General features: G+C 42.7%; 1 protein-coding gene across 1 annotated transcript in view; it reads right to left on the reverse strand.

Moving 5' to 3' along the window:
- Positions 1–5,263: 5,263 nt before the first annotated feature.
- The window catches only part of MUC6 (mucin 6, oligomeric mucus/gel-forming), a 29,047-nt gene continuing 12,885 nt past the window's right edge, over positions 5,264–21,425 (reverse strand). The window contains exons 13-29 of the mRNA XM_032188040.1: positions 21,162–21,256; positions 20,401–20,533; positions 19,241–19,490; positions 17,988–18,040; positions 17,779–17,888; positions 16,878–17,029; positions 15,956–16,097; positions 15,253–15,363; positions 13,796–13,981; positions 13,122–13,361; positions 12,881–13,037; positions 11,990–12,133; positions 11,422–11,488; positions 9,436–9,605; positions 8,239–8,504; positions 7,518–7,561; positions 5,264–5,663 (exon numbers count right to left, since the gene is read on the reverse strand). Coding sequence (XP_032043931.1) covers positions 5,264–5,663; positions 7,518–7,561; positions 8,239–8,504; positions 9,436–9,605; positions 11,422–11,488; positions 11,990–12,133; positions 12,881–13,037; positions 13,122–13,361; positions 13,796–13,981; positions 15,253–15,363; positions 15,956–16,097; positions 16,878–17,029; positions 17,779–17,888; positions 17,988–18,040; positions 19,241–19,490; positions 20,401–20,533; positions 21,162–21,256 — 2,720 coding nt within the window. The remainder of the gene's footprint in view (positions 5,664–7,517; positions 7,562–8,238; positions 8,505–9,435; positions 9,606–11,421; positions 11,489–11,989; positions 12,134–12,880; positions 13,038–13,121; positions 13,362–13,795; positions 13,982–15,252; positions 15,364–15,955; positions 16,098–16,877; positions 17,030–17,778; positions 17,889–17,987; positions 18,041–19,240; positions 19,491–20,400; positions 20,534–21,161; positions 21,257–21,425) is intronic.

Consider the following 21,425-nt stretch of genomic DNA (forward strand, 5'->3'; position numbering starts at 1 on the left):
AACCAGCTGCTCGGGGTTAGGTTGCGCATCATTCAGCAGGTAGTCAGCAGTTGCATTTTGCATCACTTGTTTTGTACACATTAGTGGTAGTAGTAGTAATCATTATTATTACTTTTCCTTTCTTTTCTGTTGTAATAAAATATCTTTATCTCATCCCACAGGCATCATTTCTTTTTGACTCCCTCTCCCATCCCAGAGATGGAGTGGAGGATAACTGAACGGCTGTGTGGTGCTTAGCTGCCGCCTGGGTTAAACCACAATGCCACGCTATCATGATTTCATCCCATGAGCCTGCTAAGCCCCACTCACGCACTTGTACACTCCCCTTCAGGAGGAAAGGGGCTGACAACCAGAAAAGCAAGATGGAGGAAGAATTCATGCATCAAAACACAGATGGTGCAAGAACTGAAGAAAAAGACAAGGAAAAGAAACCAATGCTGAAGTGAAGCAAAGGCAATCTCTCCCCACCTCCTACCAGCACACCCAGGCCCAGCAAGGCTCTGAGGAATGGCTTGTTCTGAAACCTGCAGCCCTCATCGTCTTGCTGAGTGTTTTGGTGTACGGTAAGGAATGGCTCGCTGGGCTCTTGTTGTATGCTCTGCCAGCTCTGTCCCCTCCCTGTCTCTTGCCCACCCTGAGCCCACTTCCTGGACACCAGATAGAGGGCCTCTGTCATAGTTTTCATCTGTAATACAGTTCATTTTCATCACATAACTTCTGTGGCGAAGTGTTTCTGATTTAGCACGGGCATACTGTCGTGAAAATGCTGACATTTCAGCTGCTGCTGAGCAGTGCTCACACCAAGTCAAGGACTTCTCTGATTCCGATGCTGCCCTGCCAGCGAGAAGCCTGGGGATGCACAAGGAGCTGGGAGGGAACACAGTCAGAACAGGGGGCCCAAACTCACCCAGGGGCTGTTCCACACCATTTGACATCAGGTTGAGAGTTAAATGTTGGGATGAAGGGGGAGGAAAGAGGAATAGAAAGAATAATGGCATTTGTGTTCCCAGTGAAGGGCAGGCAGAGCAGAGGGAAGGCAGCAGGGAGCCTTACCTGGCTGTGAGGAGCTCGGCACCGCTGAGGACACAGTTGAGAGCGGGGAGGATGTAGATGAGGGCAGCGGGCTGGTTTTGGCTGTGGAGGGTGCGGAGGACGCAGGCGACTCTGTGGGAGCACTGGTCCTCGGGGGAGAGGGCTTGGGCCTCAGGGTCGTAGGCGTGGGCTTTGGCCGGGAGCTTGGGGGCGACGGGGAGGAGGCTGTGGAAGGGGCGGCAGATGGCAGCCTGGTGCTGAGAGGGCTGCTGGGGGCAGGCGACGTCCTGGGCACTGGCACTGCTGGGCTGCTGGCGGGGCTGGCCTCGCTGGGCACGGACGTCCTGGAGGTGCTGCTGGCAGACGTGGCCGGGGTGGTCTTCTCCGTGCTCACGGGCGGCACGATGTGAGGCACCGTTGTCTCTTTTGGGGTGGAGGCTGCCGGGAGGAAAGCACAGGGGGACTGAGGGTGGCAGGGCAGGAGGGGCAGGCAGAGGAGGAGCACTTGTTCTGGGCAGATGCTCCAGGACAGCCCCAAAGGCAAGGAAGGTAGGGGTGTGCAGCCCTGAGTCACGCTGGGCAAAACAGAGGAACGGGCCAGGGGCTGCTGCCCTTCCCTTCCCCATCCTGCTTCTTCCCACAAAGGTGGCATAAGGATAGGGCCCAAGGGCTGACCTCCAACAACTCAGCACCCTCTGCATCTCTCTGGAGAAGAAGCTAAAATGAAAGTCAGAAGTGATTTCTGTATTTTATCCCAAGAGCCTGCTAAGCCCCACTCACACTCTTGTTTGCTCCCCCTCAGCAGGAAAGTGACTAAGAATGGAAAAAGCAAATGACTGGAAGAATTCATGAGTCAACACACTGACAGTAGGAGAACTGAATGAAAAACCAGAAAAAGAAACCCCCAAGTGAAGCAAAGGCAATCACTGCCCACCTCCCACCAGCACACCCAGGCCCAGCCAGGCTCTGAGGAATGGCTCGTTCTGAAACCTGCAACCCTCATCGTCTTGCTGAGCGTTTTGGCATACGGTAAGGAATGGCTCGCTGGGCTCTTGTTGTATGCTCTGCCAGCTCTGTCCCCTCCCTGTCTCTTGTTCAGCCCGAGCCCAATTGCTTGGGAGCAGACAGAGAAACAGAGAAGGTCTTTGTCATGGTTTTCAGCTGTGATACACTCCGTTTTCATCACAATGTCATCTATGGTGATGCATTTTTGATTTGTGTGGTCAGTTTTGGGCCCCTCACTGCAAGAAAGACATCGAGGTGCTCGAGCAACTCCAGATAAAGGCAACAAAGCTGGTGAGGGGTCTGGAGAACAAGTCTTATGAGGAGCAGCTGAGGGAGCTGGGATTGTTCAGCCTGGAGAAGAGGAGGCTCAAGGGCGGCCTTATCACACTCTACAGGTACCTTAAAGGAGGCTGTAGCAAGGTGGGGGGGGCTCTATTCTCCCATGTACCTGGTGACAGGACGAGGGGGAATGGGCTAAAGTTGAGCCAGGAGAGGTAGAGGTTGGATATTAGGAAGAACTTCTTTACTGAAAGGGTTGTGAGGCATTGAAATTTGCTGCCCAGGGAAGTGGCTGAGTCACTGTCCCTGGAGGTCTTTAAAAGACATTTAGATGTAGAGCTTCGTGATATGGTTTAGTGGAGGACTTGCTAGTCTTAGGTCAGAGGTTGGACAAGGTGACCATGGAGGTCTCTTCAAACATAGGTGATTCTGTGATTCTCTGCTGCTGAGCAGTGCTCACATCGAGTCAAGCACTTCTCTGCTTCCGATGCTGCCCTGCCAGTGAGGAGCCTGGGGGTGCACAAGGAGCTGGCAGGGAACACAGTCAGAACAGGGGGCCCAAACTCACCCAGGGGCTGTTCCACACCGTTTGACATCAGGATGAAAGATAAATGTTGCCATGAAGAGGGAGGAAAGAGGGATAGAAAGAATAATGGCATTTGTGTTCCCTACAAAGAGCAAGCAGAGCAGAGGGAAGGCAGCAGGGAGCCTTACCTGGCTGTGAGGAGCTCGGCACCGCTGAGGACACAGTTGAGAGCGGGGAGGATGTAGATGAGGGCAGCGGGCTGGTTTTGGCTGTGGAGGGTGCGGAGGACGCAGGCGACTCTGTGGGAGCACTGGTCCTCGGGGGAGAGGGCTTGGGCCTCAGGGTCGTAGGCGTGGGCTTTGGCCGGGAGCTTGGGGGCGACGGGGAGGAGGCTGTGGAAGGGGCGGCAGATGGCAGCCTGGTGCTGAGAGGGCTGCTGGGGGCAGGCGACGTCCTGGGCACTGGCACTGCTGGGCTGCTGGCGGGGCTGGCCTCGCTGGGCACGGACGTCCTGGAGGTGCTGCTGGCAGACGTGGCCGGGGTGGTCTTCTCCGTGCTCACGGGCGGCACGATGTGAGGCACCGTTGTCTCTTTTGGGGTGGAGGCTGCCGGGAGGAAAACACAGGGGGACTGAGGGTGGCTGAGGGTGACAGCACCCCAAGGCTTCCCTCCAGCAACTCAACACCCTCTCTGTCTCCCTGGGGCCAGATGGGATCCCCCCAAGGGTACAGAGGGACCTGGCAGAAGTGCTCCCCAAGCCTCTTTCCATCAGTTACCAGCACTCCTGGCTACCACGGACAGCCCCGTTGACTGGCAGCTAGCAAACGGGACACTCAGCTCCAGGAAGGGCCGAGGACGTGGGGAACTACAGGCCCATGAGAGTGACCTTGGTGTTGGGGAGCTCGTGGAGCAGATTATCTGCAGTGCCGTCACCCTGCACTTGCAGGATACCCAGGTGATCAGGCCCAGCCAGCATAGGTTTATCAAAGGCAGGTCCCACTTGATGAACCTGATCTCATTCTACAAGTTGAGGTGCTCAGTGGATGAGAGATGTGGTCTACCTAGGCTTCAGGAAGGCTTTTGATACCGATTCCCACAGGCTTCTCCTGAAGAATCTGGCATCCCAAGGCCTGGATGGGTATATGCTTCGGTGGACTAAAAGAGTTGGGCCCAAAGAGTAACGGAGGTAAATCCAGTTGGTGGCTGGTCACAAGTGGTGTCAAACACGGCTCAGCGCTGGGGCCAGTTCTTTCTAAGGTCAATGATCTGGATGAGGGGATGGAGTGCACCCTCAGGTTGCAGATGACACCAAGTTAGGTGCAAGTGTTGATCTGCTCGAGGGTAGGAGGGATCTGGAGGGATCTGGACAAGCAGGGCCAATGGGCCAAGGCCAATGGGATGAAGTTCAACAAGGGCAAGGGCCAGGTCCTGCACTTGGGGCACAACAACCCCAAGCAGCGCTACAGGCTGGGGGCAGAGTGGCTGGAAAGCTGTTGGTGGGAGGGGACCTGGGGGATTGTTCAACAGCTGGCTGAATGGGAGCCAGTGGTGGGATCAGGTGGTCAAGAAGGCCAACGGCATCCTGGCTTGTGTCAGAAACAGCGTGGCCAGCAGGGCTAGGGAAGTGACTGTCCCTCTGTACCCGGCTCTGGTGAGGCCGCACCTCAAGTATTGGGTTTGCTTTCGGGGCCCTCAGTACAAGAAAGACATCGAGGCCCTGGAGAGTGTCCAGGGAAGGGCTACAAAGCTGGTGAAGGGTCTGGAGAACAGGTCCTACGAGGAGCTGCGGAGGGAGGTGGGGATGTTTAGCCTGAAGAAAAGGTGGCTCGGGGGAAAACCTTATAGAACTCTACAATGACCTTAAAGGAGGTTGTATTGAGGTATGGATCAAGCTCTTCTCCCAAGCAGCGTGTGATAAGACGAGGGTAAATGGCCACAGTGTTTCCTGGGAGAGGTTATGGTTAGCTATTAGGAGACATTTCTTTATGCAAAGAGCTATTTGGCAGTGGAACGGGATACCCAGGGAAGAGGTGGAGTCACTGTCCTGGGAAGTCATCCAGATGTGTAGATGCAGAAGGCAGTAGCATGGTTTTCTGGTGGACTTGTCAGTACCAGGTTAAAGGCTGAAGTTGGTGATCTTTGAAATCTTTTCCAACCTGAATAATTCTAGGATTCAAGGATTCTGTAATCCTTATTCTCCAGGTGGCCAAAATTCACACGAGCTATTCCATACCATTTGATATCAAGCTGAGCAACGGAAGTTGGGATAAAGAACTTCAAAAAGGGGACACAGGTCACAGAGAGAAAATGCCAAAAGCAGCAGGCAGAGAGGATGGCTGTCAAGGGGTTTGCATTTCCCTGTACAAAATAAAGTGAGAACTGGCAAGGGTGGGCAGAGCAGAGGGAAGGCAGCAGGGAGCCTTACCTGGCTGTGAGGAGCTCGGCACCGCTGAGGACACAGTTGAGAGCGGGGAGGACGTAGATGAGGGCAGCGGGCTGGTTTTGGCTGTGGAGGGTGCGGAGGACGCAGACGACTCTGTGGGAGCACTGGTCCTCGGGGGAGAGGGCTTGGGCCTCAGGGTCGTAGGCGTGGGCTTTGGCCGGGAGCTTGGGGGCGACAGGGAGGAGGCTGTGGAAGGGGCGGCAGATGGCAGCCTGGTGCTGAGAGGGCTGCTGGGGGCAGGCGACGTCCTGGGCACTGGCACTGCTGGGCTGCTGGCGGGGCTGGCCTCGCTGGGCACGGACGTCCTGGAGGTGCTGCTGGCAGACGTGGCCGGGGTGGTCTTCTCCGTGCTCATGGGTGGCAATGTAGTTTTGGAGGCTGTCAGGTGGAAATTGCTAGTCAGTTGTTATTTTTAGAGCAAGAGCTGAAGGGAAGTGAAATGGGCAATTCTAACGTAAACATCTCCTCTTGGGGGTAAGGATACCGCACCTCAGTGACTCTTTTTTTTTCTATAGAATATAACAAAGAGATCTATGATGCCCAGCATGTCCCGTCCTGTCCCATCCTGCTACCCCCCAGCATGGCCAGGTAGTCATGATTTATTAGGATGCCCTCCATCAGTTCATCTTTCTGCTCTTTCCTTAATTCTTTAGAAGGGAAAAAGTATCTCTACTTTCATTTTTCCACATGTTTAGAAGTAGTTTATCATGTGTCTATTTCAGAACATGCTGGGATGGTTTCCTGGGAGAGTTGATGCTATTGATGGGACAGGCATATGCCCTGGGTGACTCTTTACTCTCTCCTGACCAGAGCACTCACCTGTTACTACTTTACTAGTTGGAGTCTTAGCTCTGGTTGGCTCCCTTGCTACAAAGAAAGGGATGAGAGAAAACAATGGTTGAGTCTTGGAAAGGATCCTAGGCAAAGCATGTTGTGGGATCTCCTCAAAGAAGGTATCCTGTTTGACACCAGGAAGACCTGGGCATTTGTAGCCCCATAGGTCTAAGTGGGAGAAGTGTACCCTGGAGTTTGAGCGTGCACATTCTTGCCCACCCTCCACTGGTGATAATTTTGCACCCAGGGTCAACATCTGTCTTTATGTATGGTGCAAGGAGTTGGCACTTATTGGCCCATCTTTATCATGGGTGTGTCGGGGCCTGGGCTTCCTTTGGGTGGAGAGCATCCTTGTTTTCTGTCTCTCGCCCCAAATTTTCCCGGAGTTGTCATCTTCCACTCTCCACTGCCTTCTCTCCCCACTGCTGTGCATTCTCAGGGTACCACTGTAAGGGGAGGAGTTGTGTTAACTAGTCTCCAATTACTAGTTGCAGGGCCGGAACTCACAGAGGTCTGTACCCTGATGAAGTCCTGTGCCCCAGAGCCAAACCCCTGAAGCAGCAGCGGAGAAGGATGGCCAATGTGACTGCCAGTCCCAGGACGTGCCTGAGTTGCAGGAATACCATGGCAAGGGCAGTAGGAAGAAGAAATTAATACTAAAAGTGAAACCTGTGCAGAGAACTCCACTTAGAAGAGAAGGGTGGGAGCTGAAAGGAGCAGGCAGCAGCAGCAGGAAGAGCAAGAGGGACCTTACCGGGATGTGATGGTCTCAGCCGTGTTGAGGGCAGGGCAGATGAGGAGGAAGAAACAGATGAGGTTGAGGTGACAGGTAAAGAGCTGGGGCTCGGAGACGTCTTTGTCAGTGGGACTTCTGGACTGCTGGCAGGGCTAGCTTCTCTGGAAACAGAGGTCTGGGAGGTACTGCTGGCCAATGTCACAGGTGTGGTCTTCTGCGTGATGAATTGTGGCACAGTGTGTGGCACAGTTGGCCTTTTGTGGGTGACAGCTACCGGGAGGAAAGCACAAGTCGATAGAGGGTGGTGGAGCTAGAGGGGAAGGTGACAGGGGTGGGCAGTTCCGTGCCAGAAGCCATGGGCTGGCACTGGGACAAGAAAGGCACAATCTCTCCTGCTGGGCAAGAGGGAGGAATGGCCCAGTGGCTCTGGCCCTCACTTTCCCCTTTCTGCTTCTCCCTAGGAATGCAGGGCAAGAACTGGGCCAATTCAGCACCCTCTGCCTCTTTCTGGACCTCATGAGGGAAGATGAAGAGCCTCTCCCGATGTGTGTGTCTCCCTTGAAGGCACTCCGGGCTAGGCATGGGCATCCCATGGGAAAGCTGGGTAAGTGAAACAGAGTTGTAGGCTAATGGCAGCTCTCAGGTTCTTCTTACTCACCTACTGAGATTCGGTGGTGTAGAGTGGTTGCTTCAGTTCCCTCACTCTCTGTAAAGTAAGGGTAAGTGGACATTTAGTAATGGTTGATATCTGAGAAGGTGCCTAGTTAAAGTGGGTTGCGATGCTTCCTCAGACTAAGCTGTAATTGTTGGCACAAGAAGACCTGGATGTATGCACCCCAACAGTAAGGATGGGAGATGTGTGGACTGGGAGAGAGCGTGTGCCTGCCCTCCCACTACAACTGACTTCTCCCTGCACACTGTCCCAGCTTCTGATGTCAGAATACAGCATCAGAGGAGGCTGTGCTTGTTGACCTACAGAGTACCTGACAACCCAAAGCGTAAGTCCTTTTGTGATAGATAGGATTTATGATTTTCAGAGAAGTTGTTACAATGGCATGGGGGAACACACATTCCACCATCTGTAAGGTTTTCAAAACTCACTTTGAAGCACAAAGTGATTTTGCCTTAATTTGGAGGAATTGGTAGAATATGGTCTCCAAGAGAAATGTTAGGTTTAAAGATCTTATTGGATGTCTGATGCTTGTTCCATCGAGGGACACCATAATATCTATTTTTGTCACACTCCTTCAGACACCCATGCCCTTTCCTACTTGCCATGTTAAAGACATCTAGTAAGAATGCCTGTTTTTATTACAAGGAATCCATTGACATGTTTTTTGAGTGATGGTTTCACATGACAGATATCAATCAGTATTTACCTACTGTTGTTAGTTCAGGCTGGCTGGAAGTTGCAATCTGAGATGTAGTATGAGAAGGTATAGAGGTGGTTGTCATTTCCTTTTTTGTAGGAGTCTCGAAGAGTGGTGTAGTGACCCTTACTTTTTCTGTCTCTGTTGAAGCAGTGGTTGATGAGGCAGTAGGTGTAGATATCGGCTTACTGGATGTGGTCCTTTTTGTTGAGGTAGTTATGGAGGGTGTAGTGACAGTTGTGGTCATACTTGGTGTAGTAAAAACCAATGTTGTATGTTCTTTTGGAGTAAAAGTAAAGAATATAATGTGAGTAATAAATTTACTTAAACCCGTATTCCAGAAAACCAAATTTTGCTCTTGCTCTTTCCAATGCTTTGTGTAATTGTTTGTATTTGTGCTCTCATAATCTTGCCATACATTTTCCACTTGTATTTGTTTTCTCATCTCAGATATTTCTTTGATCTCATTTTGTGTGTTTTTCCTGTGCTAGATTATTTTTCATATAATTTTTCTAAGAAGTTAGCTTTGATGACTTATTAGCTACAGTCTGTATGACTTAGCTAATGACAAGATTAGCCAATGAAGTTATGTTCTGAATTGGCCACAGTTTCAGCTTCTCAATTTGTATTACAAAATCAGATAACATCATACCATAGGACTTCACTTGTCCCAGTGCTCAAGTCACCTGGCACAATGACAGCCCTTGAAGTTTTGTTTTAACTCCTGTGGTAACTCTTTTCATTTCTACTTTCTCTGATAGCCTGGGTCCAGGATAGATTTTTAGTTGAACTGCATGTCTGTGGTAAGTTGTATCCTATTATTAGTCTCCTCATAACTGAACTAACTGTAGAACGGGCTGAACAGGCTGAAACTAAGCTAATAAATCCAACTGGAGTTGAGGTGGCTCACTGCTTATAGAACTTCTAATGCGCTTCTCTGGTGAGTCACACGTAAGTTATTTTGGTTGCATTTTTAACTATTATCTATATCCTTTCTCTTTCCAGGCACTTTCCATTTACGCTTCTGAACATTTCTGGTTTGCAAACTCCTTTCTCGAAGCCTGCTTTGCCTACCTCATAATTTGCAGCCTTATGCTTGGACGTTGAGGCAGCTTGCAATACCTAGCAGCTTCTTAGTAGAGTGATGTCTAAACTATGTATAGAATGGGTTTGGTGTAATTTATTTTAGACAGAAACGCTAACAACCTACCAGTTGTTGACTTTATTGTGACAAGAGGTGTTGCTGATGAAGTTCTTGGAATGGTGATTTTTGAGGTTATTGGTGGACTCATGGTCTCAGTTGATACAGTAGATGCAGAAGAGGTAATAGCAGGTGATGCTGGTAGCACAGTTGCGGGTGATGTGACTGCAGTAGAGCTTCTTGTTATGTTAGGCTGCACTGTTGTTACTACGGGAAAAATCAAAATCAGAGGATAATAAATAGTTCTTAATAATCTATTATAAATATGCCTCTATAAATTTATTTTTTTCAAGTAAAAAACCAAACAATTACTTGTAGTAACAATTATTAATAGCTACTACCTTAATTTTAAATGAAATATTTGGGAAAAGCTTTCTATCTATTCCTTTGCAATTATCTGCAGTATATACACTGAACAGGAATTTTTACAGCTTATTCAGACAGCCATCAGCATAACTTTTTCCCAATACTTTTCATCTTCATGGAAATTAATGTAATTTCTAACAAATTAAAGATCAGTATATACATATTTCTTTCGTGGATCAGGCTGTTCGGGCTTGGTACACATGAGTTTCCATGAAGACCTTCTTAAACTGACCCAGTGTTATAAGGTCAGCCACCATTAAAAATTGTGGTGATTTTTTGGTGTGATTTCTGTGTATCAGAAACAAAACAGAAATCGTTTTTGACTTAGAGAGGTATTTCACTGTTGATATCTGGAAGTGCCTAAGTGTACTCAGGGAACACTGTTCTCTCAATAATTTCCTTTCCCAATTTAAGATTTCTAACAAATGTTAGAATAAAATGTGATAATTACAATAGTGAGTAGTTTTTCATTATTGCATCTTAAGCATGTGAAACTGGTGATGTCATCATATCAAGCAAAAAAGGATACTAGTTATCTCAGAAACACATATAACAATGTACATCACTGTGTAAGTACTTGTTTTAGCCAACTGCTTAACTAACCTGTCAAAGGTGAAGTTTCAGGTGTAGTACTAATGCTTTCATATCCTGTTGGATAAAGGTAGAACAGGTTAAATTTGTGAGTGGAAACATATTAAAAATATTCCAAATAAGGCTAATTTCAGACTGGGAGAAAAATAAAGATCTTTCCAAGGATTGTGTTACTTAGTGAAATCATCCTGAAAATGTTTGCTACTACTTACTTCAGTGGGGGGCTTAAACAATAATGAAAAAGTTAATACACCTCACAATAATAATACACGAGCATATTTTTGCTGCCTGCCTTATGTCTCTTACGGATAAGGGTACTCTCTGAATTTATTTTTTTTTAATGTGTAAATGAGATCACTAGCTGAGATTCCAGTTTCACAGGCTATAATTCTGTAAAACGAAAAAAAAATTGTCCTTGAGGTCATTTTTTTAAATCTGCATGGAAATCCAAACTGTGCAGCTGGACTCTATTCACAACATTATTTAGTAAGACAAGTTTTCAGAGTAGCACACCATACGGTAATAAATCTTAAGTTAAAATAATTAAAACAAACATACAAACAAAACCAAACAATTTAAAGAGAATTGCTATGCAAAGTCCACTAGCTAGGTCTGATTCCTTTCTTCATGTTTTCTTTGTTTAAGGAGGGCATTGAATGTATCTGGGACCTATACTTTCATCTTTACTTCATATAGATTAGAACATCAATGAACTTTCAGGAACACCCATATTTTGAGAAGTACTCATACAATTAACAGAATTTTTCACCTTCCTGATTAAAATCAGTCAGGGTCATCCAGCTTCTCTATTGTAGCATTCCTTATCCTAATCCATATTTTAATTAGTTATTTTCATTACTTTATTTATCAACCAAAGTTTTACATACTAGCAGTACACTAATAAGATTCTTTTGAAGAAGAGTTATACTAGGATGAACACTCACTGTTAATTGAGAGGTACTAGGAAAAATACTTCTTTGAGAACACACCAAGGTTTTAGTTACTGTACAAAAAGACAATGAGTATGTAGGTCCCTACTTACCACATGGCATGCATTTTTCCGTCTCATAGTCAAAATATTCATCATGAGAGCAGTTGTAACAGCCTGAAGAAAGGAGAAACTTGTGTTACCTTCCTCAGAGAACTGCATATAGTCTATACTATGTGTATAATCTAACTAATCTTTCTTTTATGAAGAGATTGTATTGATTGCAACTTAATATATTTAGGCAACCACCTCCAACATAATCCTCAGAAGGATCGATATATGTAGTTTTTTTTTTTCGTACTCCAACTATATCTATTTGTCTAACAGAAATAATACTCATAATAGATAATACATATATTTTCTTACATAAATAGAGCAAATTCTTTTAATTTGGTGCGCATCAGAGGATTTCTCTTCAAGCTAACCCGAGGTCAATACAAAATTAGGTATAGTACAGGCAATTACACTGATCATGCATCTAAAGCAGTAGTAGTAAGGTAAAGATCAGCAAAACTGCTTTAAAGACAACACCAATTAGAGCACGACTATTTAACAGTGGCACGACTGAAAATAATTATCTTACTGCTTTGTGGTTTGAAATAGCATAGCTTCAATTACCTTCAATGTTGACATATTTGTAGTTTTGGTTTGGACAATTACAGGGCCTGTAATGCCAGGTGCAGTTGTCATTGTTGTAGGCATAGGATAAAGCACCTCCACTTCCTGTGTTTTTATGAGAATTGTAATACTCACAATAGACAGCTAAAAAGGACAAAAAACATGAGAGAAGTCAGAATTTTGCAAATTAATGACATTATTTTCAAAGTACTTAATGGAGGACAAAATTAATCAATGGCTTGAATCAAAAATTTTGTCACTGGAATTATCACTATCTGATGTAAAATGAAATGTATGCTTTAGTGAGATGAGTCAGTTTCTTTTTCTGTGAACAGACTATGCAGACATTTCCACAATTTCTAATGTATAATACAGTGAGTGCGTGAAAGAAACCATCAAAGATGACAAGCTTAGCATTGATTTATAACACTCATCCTCTTTTTTCCTCCATGTATGGTGTTCTGGGACACACTGATATTTTCCTGTTTTACAGTGTTCCAGCCAGCACAGCTGTCTTTATTCCCTTGACATCCACACAGATAGTGAATTCATCACAGCTAAAAGAAAACATTTTTTTACAGTTTCATATCCCATCTTCTTACAAACTGACTATTCACTGTACAGTAGCAGCAGAAAAAATATGCTGCCTTCTGTGATCACTTATCTTCTCATTATTCCACGGTAAAAACAGACATAATATTTTGGTTAATTTAGCACAAATGAAAAGTACAGAGTTCAAACTTCACGTTACTGAAATCAACTATTGGCCCATACAGAAAACATACCCTCTGAGGTGTGTATGTAAGCAATTTCCTTTGTTACCATATTAATATACTCACGATAAAAATAATCGTCTCTTAAACTGATTAAAGAAAGCTTAAAGAAACTTACGGCAAAACTCAGGGGTCCTCCAGTCAATGCAGATACCTTTATCTAAGCATGCCATCGCATATACCGCAATGGCATCACACATGCATTCACAATCCCCTCCAATGTCACAGCCACATGAGTCTCGAACGCAGGCCTCGTAATAGGGCATACGATTCACCTGCATTGGAAAATTAAGTCATGAATTTTCTAGGATTCATTGCTTTCTACAAGTACCTAACAGGAGGCTGTAAGGTATTCTTACCTTATTGTGACAGGCAGAAAAGACTTGGCTGTTGATGATGGAACATGTCTTTTCCGCCCAAGCCTTACGGTAAGGGTTCTTACTACATGGGTCCACTACAAAGTATACGTCCCCACAGAGAGGATTCTCCTTCCAAGAGTTCACAAATTCCAACTCATTTGATGCCACATACTTGCTTCGGGTTTCAAAATCATCTTTCATATTGCCATTATAGTTCCCACACAGACCACAAATAGTTTCCTGCATAAAATGAAAACATGGTAAGTTACTTTCCCTCTCAGTTACTGACATTTTTTCCTGTGCATCACTGGTGACTGTGATCTACAAATACTCTCTCATATGTTCTTAGCCCCTTGTGCATGAGGTCCTGTTCATGAGTGGATGCCCTGCTCTTCTAAAGTGTAATTTGTCTTTGTCATCATTTAGAGATCAAATTCAAGCAAAACATGCAGTTGTTGTATAAAATACAAGCTCTTTAACTCAAAAAGTTCCCGTCACGCAGAAGGGTAATCACATAAAGTCAGACTTTTTCAGACATAATGATTCAGAAAATGAATTGTTAGTAGAATCTCTGAAAAACCTTTGTAATCATAGACAGTCAAGACAACTGTCATCAAACTGGCAGGTCAATCTGAACTGAAGGATAGTTTACTGAGGAAGTTATTCTGCAATACCTGTGTTTCCCTGGAGATCTTGATGAAGAAGTTCATGTGCTTATTCCAGATAAGGGTCATGTTGTATTTTCCTGGGATAATGATATCAAACATCAGGTGGAGAGCATTCTTTTTCACACTGTATCGCACTAAAGGATTTTCCCCAGAAACAGAGAAGGTTTCATCTCGCAGTACAAGCGTCAGGTTCTGGAAGAAAAATTATGTGTATGTTACTACTTACCAAGTTTCAGTATTTTTCTTACTTTCTATGTCACGCATGTTGAAGGTCAGATACTGTGCTGCTACAGACCATCTTGTCATTCCTGTTTATTCTACAGTAGCCAGATACTGCTGAATAACTTTCTGTCATCAGTGATGGAGATCTTAAAAGGTAGTTGAGTTTCCTTGGGTTGTCACCCTATCTCAAAATAATTGTCTTTTGTTTCTTTTTTTTTTTTTTTAATGTATATGCAAATCTCCATAGAAATATTAAATATATAAATATATACACAACTGTCCTCATTATTCTCAGTGTTACCTACACTGGCATTTGGTGGAAATAGTATGGGAATCTATATGAAGCCAACAGAGTACAGGAGGTACATCTTCATGTATTCTTAGAAATAAAATATAAAAAATTACAGAGAAAATAGATCTATCACTAGAGCTCTGTTACTATCTCCTACTCTCAAGTGTACTCTTACAAACCCTGTTGTAGTGCAGTGTTTCAGAGTCTAGTAATAAACAGAAAGGTTTGTCTGGAAAATGCACTTATCAAGCTGGCTCCTGAGCAAACAATAAACTTTTTCAGCACAGCACTGATGAGCTGGAACTGCCACTATTCAGTAACCTGGCAAATGTGTACTGCTTGTAGTGACTGTTTAGTGGGATAAAATCTCATCTGTCCCTATACTTCTCTCTGTCTGATAGTGAAGACTAAAATGAGCTGATGCTACTGGGCATTACTGTTCAACTACATCCAAGGGCAAAAATTATCTGATTTTGGAAGCTGTCAGACAGCAGTAGAAATGAGGATAATTGCTCATTACTTTAATTTCAAAGATGTATCTCAGGTAAAACAGTAGCGATCTGGATATATTTTGAATTGGTGGTTATTACCTGGACTATGAAATCTGGAGAGGTTTTGTGTGTCATCCATTATAAGAATTCCTCAATTTTATACTAGTGTTTTCTTAGACTGAGTTTGGTGAAAAAAATAATCTTTTGACAGAGCCCACTGTTGAGTAGGTAAGGTTCAAAGTTTTGTGCCTTCTACATAGGGAAGAAGTTTGAGGACTGAAACACTGACATGAGAACTGATAAAAATGATGGCAGTTTCTATTAACAATGAAGCTCCAGGTTAAGTACATAATTTCACATATAAAGACACCACTTTGAAGACATATCTGAAGTTTCCAAAATTGAAGCAAGTATGGGCTTAAATGACTATTCTGCTGGATAACAGAAAAAGATCTTACCCCAAGGTAAATGCTGATGGATCTAGAGCATGTAACCCCTGATTTCCCACAGATGACATTCTCAGTAATGATTTTAAAAGAAGAATGAGGTCTATTAACACTGCAGCCGTCCTAAAAAAAAAAAAAATACATGCAAAAAGACCTAATAAACTCTATGTCTGAAGTGTAACAAAGTAAAGAAAGCTTAAACATGTCATGGCTGTGATTCTGCCTTTCAACACAGCAAGCCATCTCTATCTGATATTCTCATTCTCATGTGAGAGACAGCCCATCTGTGAATGTCTTAAAATTCACTGTTGGCTACTAAAATATAGGTTCTAGAATATTTTACAACTTTCATAGCTGAACCATTCTATTCTTTGCAGAACCCACACCTTTGTAGGTAGAAAGGAAAGAGTTACTGGGGTATCATGCTTTAGCTATTTCATTGTTTTGGGAGGTATCAGTGATGACCTCTGATTTGGTGGTCAAAATGACATCACTTCACTGAAAGACATAGTTGACTGGTAGAGAATATGTTACATATCTATGACTTTATATGTTATTTAATTGGTTGCACATATAAAATCACCTTAAGTGTTTAGAAAGATTCAGAGTGCTATATTGGATAAAATACATCCTATGATATTTTCACCAGCCATTTAAATCAATGTATTCCTTGATGCTAAGATATAGCCAAAAGAAGCAGTAAGATCCAGGTTACCATAGCTAATATGTATTCACAGTTGCCATCAAAAACAAAACGCTGTCCATCAAAAGTGGTGATGTGGCCTTCTCCATAAAGATTACACGTTGAAGAACACTTTGATTTCTGAACACATTTCCATTTGCCTTTTCTGCAAGTGCTGGGAGTGAGAAGAGAAACTATACTCAGATTTCACAGGAGTAGCACCTTAACCTACATCTTCTTACATACATACATTTTTATAGATAAGACATTCATTTAATTGAGTTGTGTACACTGTGACCAAGTCACAATTAATGTAAGGTATAAATACATAAATAAAAGTCATGGATTGCTGAGAAAATTAATTCATGATAAAGAAATCTTCACTCTCTTTTTCTTTCTTTTCCATTAAAGAAAAATACAAGCTCATTTCTTTTTGCTATTAATGAAAATAGATATCTGTGTTTTGTGCCGTTTGGGTGCTGCTGGTTTTTTATACTAGATTAGAAACTGGAAAATGAATAAAGTACCTTGATAATGTTGCTAAGGAGATGGAAGCAATCTTTTTGGGAGGTTGTTTATATCTACAGAGAAGGAAGACAGTGCCCTCATCTTTATTTAGTTGTTAATCCTTGTGGATCTGTTAATCCTCAACCTTACAGAGTTTACATTTATATGCCCTACAAAGGATGCCCTTATTCCTTGGATATAGAGGTGGAAGAAATATCCCTGAAGCCAGTACAGCTGACTAGTAGACCATGACTCATTTGTACATAAATATTGCCAAGTGTTAAGCTTCTCTTTATTTAAGGAATATAGTGCTTCGTCATTATATTCCTTCAGTTTAGCTTTCAGCTTTTGCTATTTCCTACTCTCCTATCAACTGAATGCTTTTGTTATATAGTTGTATGGCTGAGTGAAACAGAGGTTCAGGAATAGAAAGTGGTGTGACCCTTACCAGATTTCACATTCAGTTTGGATTTGTTCACCTCTTCCATACGCAAGGCCACCATATTCACAAGGACAATCCTCAGCTGGAACACACTTGCCATCAAGATTTTCGTATAGCCCATCAGCGCAGACACATCCTGATTCACATTTAGTAGGTATCTAGTAAAGATCAACAGATTGCAAAATGAAAAAGAATGTAAAATGTATTTTATCTTGTACGTGACAGGTGTCAAGAATGAATCCGTGCTCAGTTTCTAGTTTTCTAGTTTCACTGAAGTTATAAGATATACCTGTTGTGTGAGATAGTAAACATACTTGAAGACTGAAAAATTTCTTTTATTTCTACAGACTTTTCTTTCGTTCCGTTCAGACAAACAGAGCACAATATAAGTTTCTTTATACCATGGAACACTATTACATTACAATGTTCCAGTCAGTCTTTTTCCTTAGTATGAAAGCAAAAGAAAACCCTATCAGGATAGACCAGAAGTCCACCTAGCTTAGGTATCTTGAACCCTACAACCATCGACACCAGATATTTGTGAAAGAATCGAACAGAAAGCTACATGTTCTGTCAGTTTCTAGCAACATGTAGCTTACGAAGCCAGAGGTGATAGTGAAGGATTATATTATCCTTAATGGATTTTTATTCTATTTGTTTCATATAATTTAATTCAGTAATCCATTTAATTTAATTCCCTTAATCCCTTTTTGAATGTGTGTATGTTTTTACTGTCTACTGTCCATAGAAAGAAGGTTGGTGCTCAATTATATATGTTAGAAGAAGTATCTCCTTTCATTTCTCTAGAAGGAACTGAATCCTGCCCAGATTTCTCACGTTCTAGGTAACTACCAGAACATTCTTCCTCTCCCCTAGAGGATTAATATCCTAGGGCTGTGAAACTCACACATTCAATTCCAGTAGCCAGCATCTGACAGGTAGGGGCACATGTAGCTCCATACTTGTTTTCTAAGTTGTCAGAACATGATATATATTTCTTAGGAGCTCTGCAGCTTTCTATAAAAAAAGAAAGCAAAACAAACATAGGAAACTGTGAAGTAGAAATTTTATAGCAGAAAAGAATATGTTACAAAGTAAACCACATCAGACCCATACCTGCAGGATTTTGAGGTTTGCCAGTGCAACTGAGCCTCCCATTAACACAGTAGCTAGGGGGAAAAAAAATAGAAAAAAAAAATCAGTGCAGTTCTCTCCTAAGAAAGAAATACAGATTTTCTGCAAAATGACAACTTGTTTTTCACCACTGAAGGTGTTTCATTTGTGTTAGTAGTACCTCCCCATCCTCCAGAACAGAACATGGATCAGTTTGCCCCTTTTTGCTTTTAGCGCACAGTAGCATCAGTTTAGAAAGTGAAGGGTGAGCCATCTTGCTGTTTGTATACAGCAGTACAAATGTGGTTGGCAAAGTCTCCTACTATCTTTGACTAGAAATAATCAGATTTTACCTATTATTTTCTAATTTTCTACCATATCCAAGCTTAAGGTTTGTCAAATATTTTCCGTTTAAGAATCTCTTCATTTTAGGAAGTGACAAAAAAGATACCTTAAAAAATACTCCTTTGCTATTAAAATAACAGAAACCATACTGTTTTTGGCTGGAATGGAATTCATATTCTTCATAGCAGCTTGTTTAGTGCTATGTTTTGGATTTGTGATCAAAATAGTGTTGATAACTGACCAATGTATTGGTTTGTTATATAGCTATTATATATATAACATATATATATATGTTATATTTATAACATATATATAACACATATATATAACATATATATATATATATATATATATATGTATAAAACTGTTGCTGAACAATCTCGAGGCCTTCTCTGTTTCTTAAGCTGCCCCACCAACAAGTAGGCTGGGGGTGCACAAGAAGTTGGGAGCAGACACACCTGGGACAGCTGACCAAAGAGATATTCCATACCACATGACACTGTGCTCAGCAGTGAATTTGGGGTAAAGAAGGAAGAAGTGGGGACAGACGGAGTTATGGCATTTGTCTTCCCAAATAATCACTATGTGTGACAAAGCCTTGTTTTCCTGGAAATTGCTGAATATCTGCCTGTTGATGGGAAGTAGTAAATTCCTTATTTTGCTTTGCTTATGCACACTACTCTGCTTATTAAGTAAGCTTATTTTTGCTTATTAATAGCAAAGGAAGTTATTAAACTGTCTTTATCTTGATCCATGAATTTTCCTGTTTTGCCTTCTGATTCTCTCCCTCATCCCACTAAGGAGGAGTGAATGAGCAGCTCTTTAGTGCTTAGCTTCTTACTATGGTTAATCCACAGAGGCCCCATGAAGACATCTTTTCATTTGAAATTAGTTGATCCTTAAATACTTACCAGGTAATCCCACCACTCATTGTTGACTGATCAGGTAGGATGTACTTCCTATCTTCTAAGTAACAGGGACAGTGAGATTTACGAACACACTCATTCTTGTGGTTCAAATATGTTCCTTTCGGACAATGGCAGCCTTCAATAGGGATGTCAGTTGGATGACATTCCAGGGCACGGTAGGAGAGTGACAAGCATGTCCTGTCGCATGCCTGAGTGTTGTAGCTGAATGTTTGATTGCCTGTACAGGGAATGGCTATAAAACAGGAGAAGAGCGTATGTTACACTTCATTTTCTTATCCTCTTTGCTGTGAAAGATCACTGCACTCAGAGTAAAATGCCACATATATTCTGTCAATAGCTTCAATGCTTAAGGCTACCTATGGCTTCTCTTCCTGAGGATGTGGAGCTGTAGTAAACAGTATTACAGAGCAGGGCTTAACAACAGCCATGTGGTTGTTTCGTTTTTTTCAAGGTTAAATATCTTGTTGCCTCTTTGTGTATCTTGGAATGAAACGACGCAAAAGGAAGCTTTGCAGAAATACCAATGTATTTTTACACAACTGTGAAATTTGTGTCAATCTCTAAGATGCAGAATAGCCAAAATCACATCTGCAACCAATCTTTCATTGTTTTTCCTAACCCTATACAATAACACAATACAGTTTTATCTGTCTATTCCACCACTTAACTATCAAGTCCTGGAAGCATCCACATGTTTATCTTAAAGCATGTGAATAAAGTTTTTGATAAAAGTCTTAAAATAACAGTCCTTTTCTGAAACAGACTAGCAGGGTATTTGTAAGTTCGATATCTGCTAACCCACTTCTGCTTTCTTCTTTTTTCCATCAATTACTTTCTGCATTACTCTTAAGATGATGTGGACACTGCTTAGAATACTGTTGTATCATTTATGATTTTTTGTTGTGTTCTGACACATCTGTGAAGTCACCAGTTCATATGAATGTGGCTTTTACACATACTAGTTGGTCTGCTTAAACAGTATATAGTTATTTTCTAATGACTAATGTAGTTTTAAAATATGTTCTCATCCTTTCTCAGTTTTTGTGATAGAAAATTCATGTTTGATTCACTTAAATGGAAAGAAATAGACCTCTATGCATGCAATAATCTGATGGCTGACCTGAGGTTGTTCAGTTACTTACTGCAATTGTCCATACTCTCTCTCCAGTTTTCAAGGATTAAACCCATCGAACTGCATGTTCGTGCATACGATCCCAGAGCAGAACAAATATAAGGGAAGGTCTCTTCGTAATTACAGGCTTGGTAGACGCATCTCTGAAACCCAACATATGGAAACTATTCTGTTACTGGGAAGCAGACATTTGGAAGTGCTAAACATGCTGAACTACTCAGGTAACTCAAGCAAAACACATATTATTGCATAACTAAAATTGATGAAAACGATCGGGTTAATTGTCTGATTGATATGAAGAAAATATACTCAGTACCTAGAAGATACTTTTGTATATTCACCGCTTTTCAATTTTAATTCTCAAAATGTTTCACAGAGATTGGCAAATGTAACGAGCTCAATTATGCGCCAGGGAAAAACAATACTTTACAGAGTTAAAGTTTTTGACATGGAAAATTGCAGCATAAGCAAAACTATTTTCTTATTCTTAGAATCACAGAATATCCCAAGTGAGAAAGGATCCACAGGGATCATGGAGTCCAACTCCTGGCTCCACACAGGACCACAATATGTCTGAGAGTGCTGTCCATATAATCTTAGGGATGAGATTGGCAGTCTATGGTCAAACACACTTCCAGCGTAGTGGAGACAAAAACATGCTTGTTTCTTAGCCTCTATGCATTGCTGATCCCAATGAGTGGCATATTATATATAAGCACAATGTGGTCCATATTTGGATGCCCTCTGTACTCCATGTATAGTAATTCCTACCTTGTAGAAAGGAATGGGGTTCACCACAGTATGGCACTTCTCAAACACTGTACCTTTCTTTGTAAGAATGGAGCAATGAGTCTCAGCAGATATTTCTAAGAAAAACAAAGCCATGGACATTAAACACCAGTGAAAGTTAGGAAAAAGAAGATTAGGAGATTTTGCCCTGCCAGTTACAGAATTCGAGGCTTGGAAGGGATCTCAAAGGCTCATCTGCTCAATACCCCTGCCAAGAAACACCAGGAATGCTTACATTAGTGTTGA

This window comes from Aythya fuligula, chromosome 5 (genome assembly GCF_009819795.1).
Source record: "Aythya fuligula isolate bAytFul2 chromosome 5, bAytFul2.pri, whole genome shotgun sequence".
NCBI lineage: Eukaryota > Metazoa > Chordata > Aves > Anseriformes > Anatidae > Aythya > Aythya fuligula.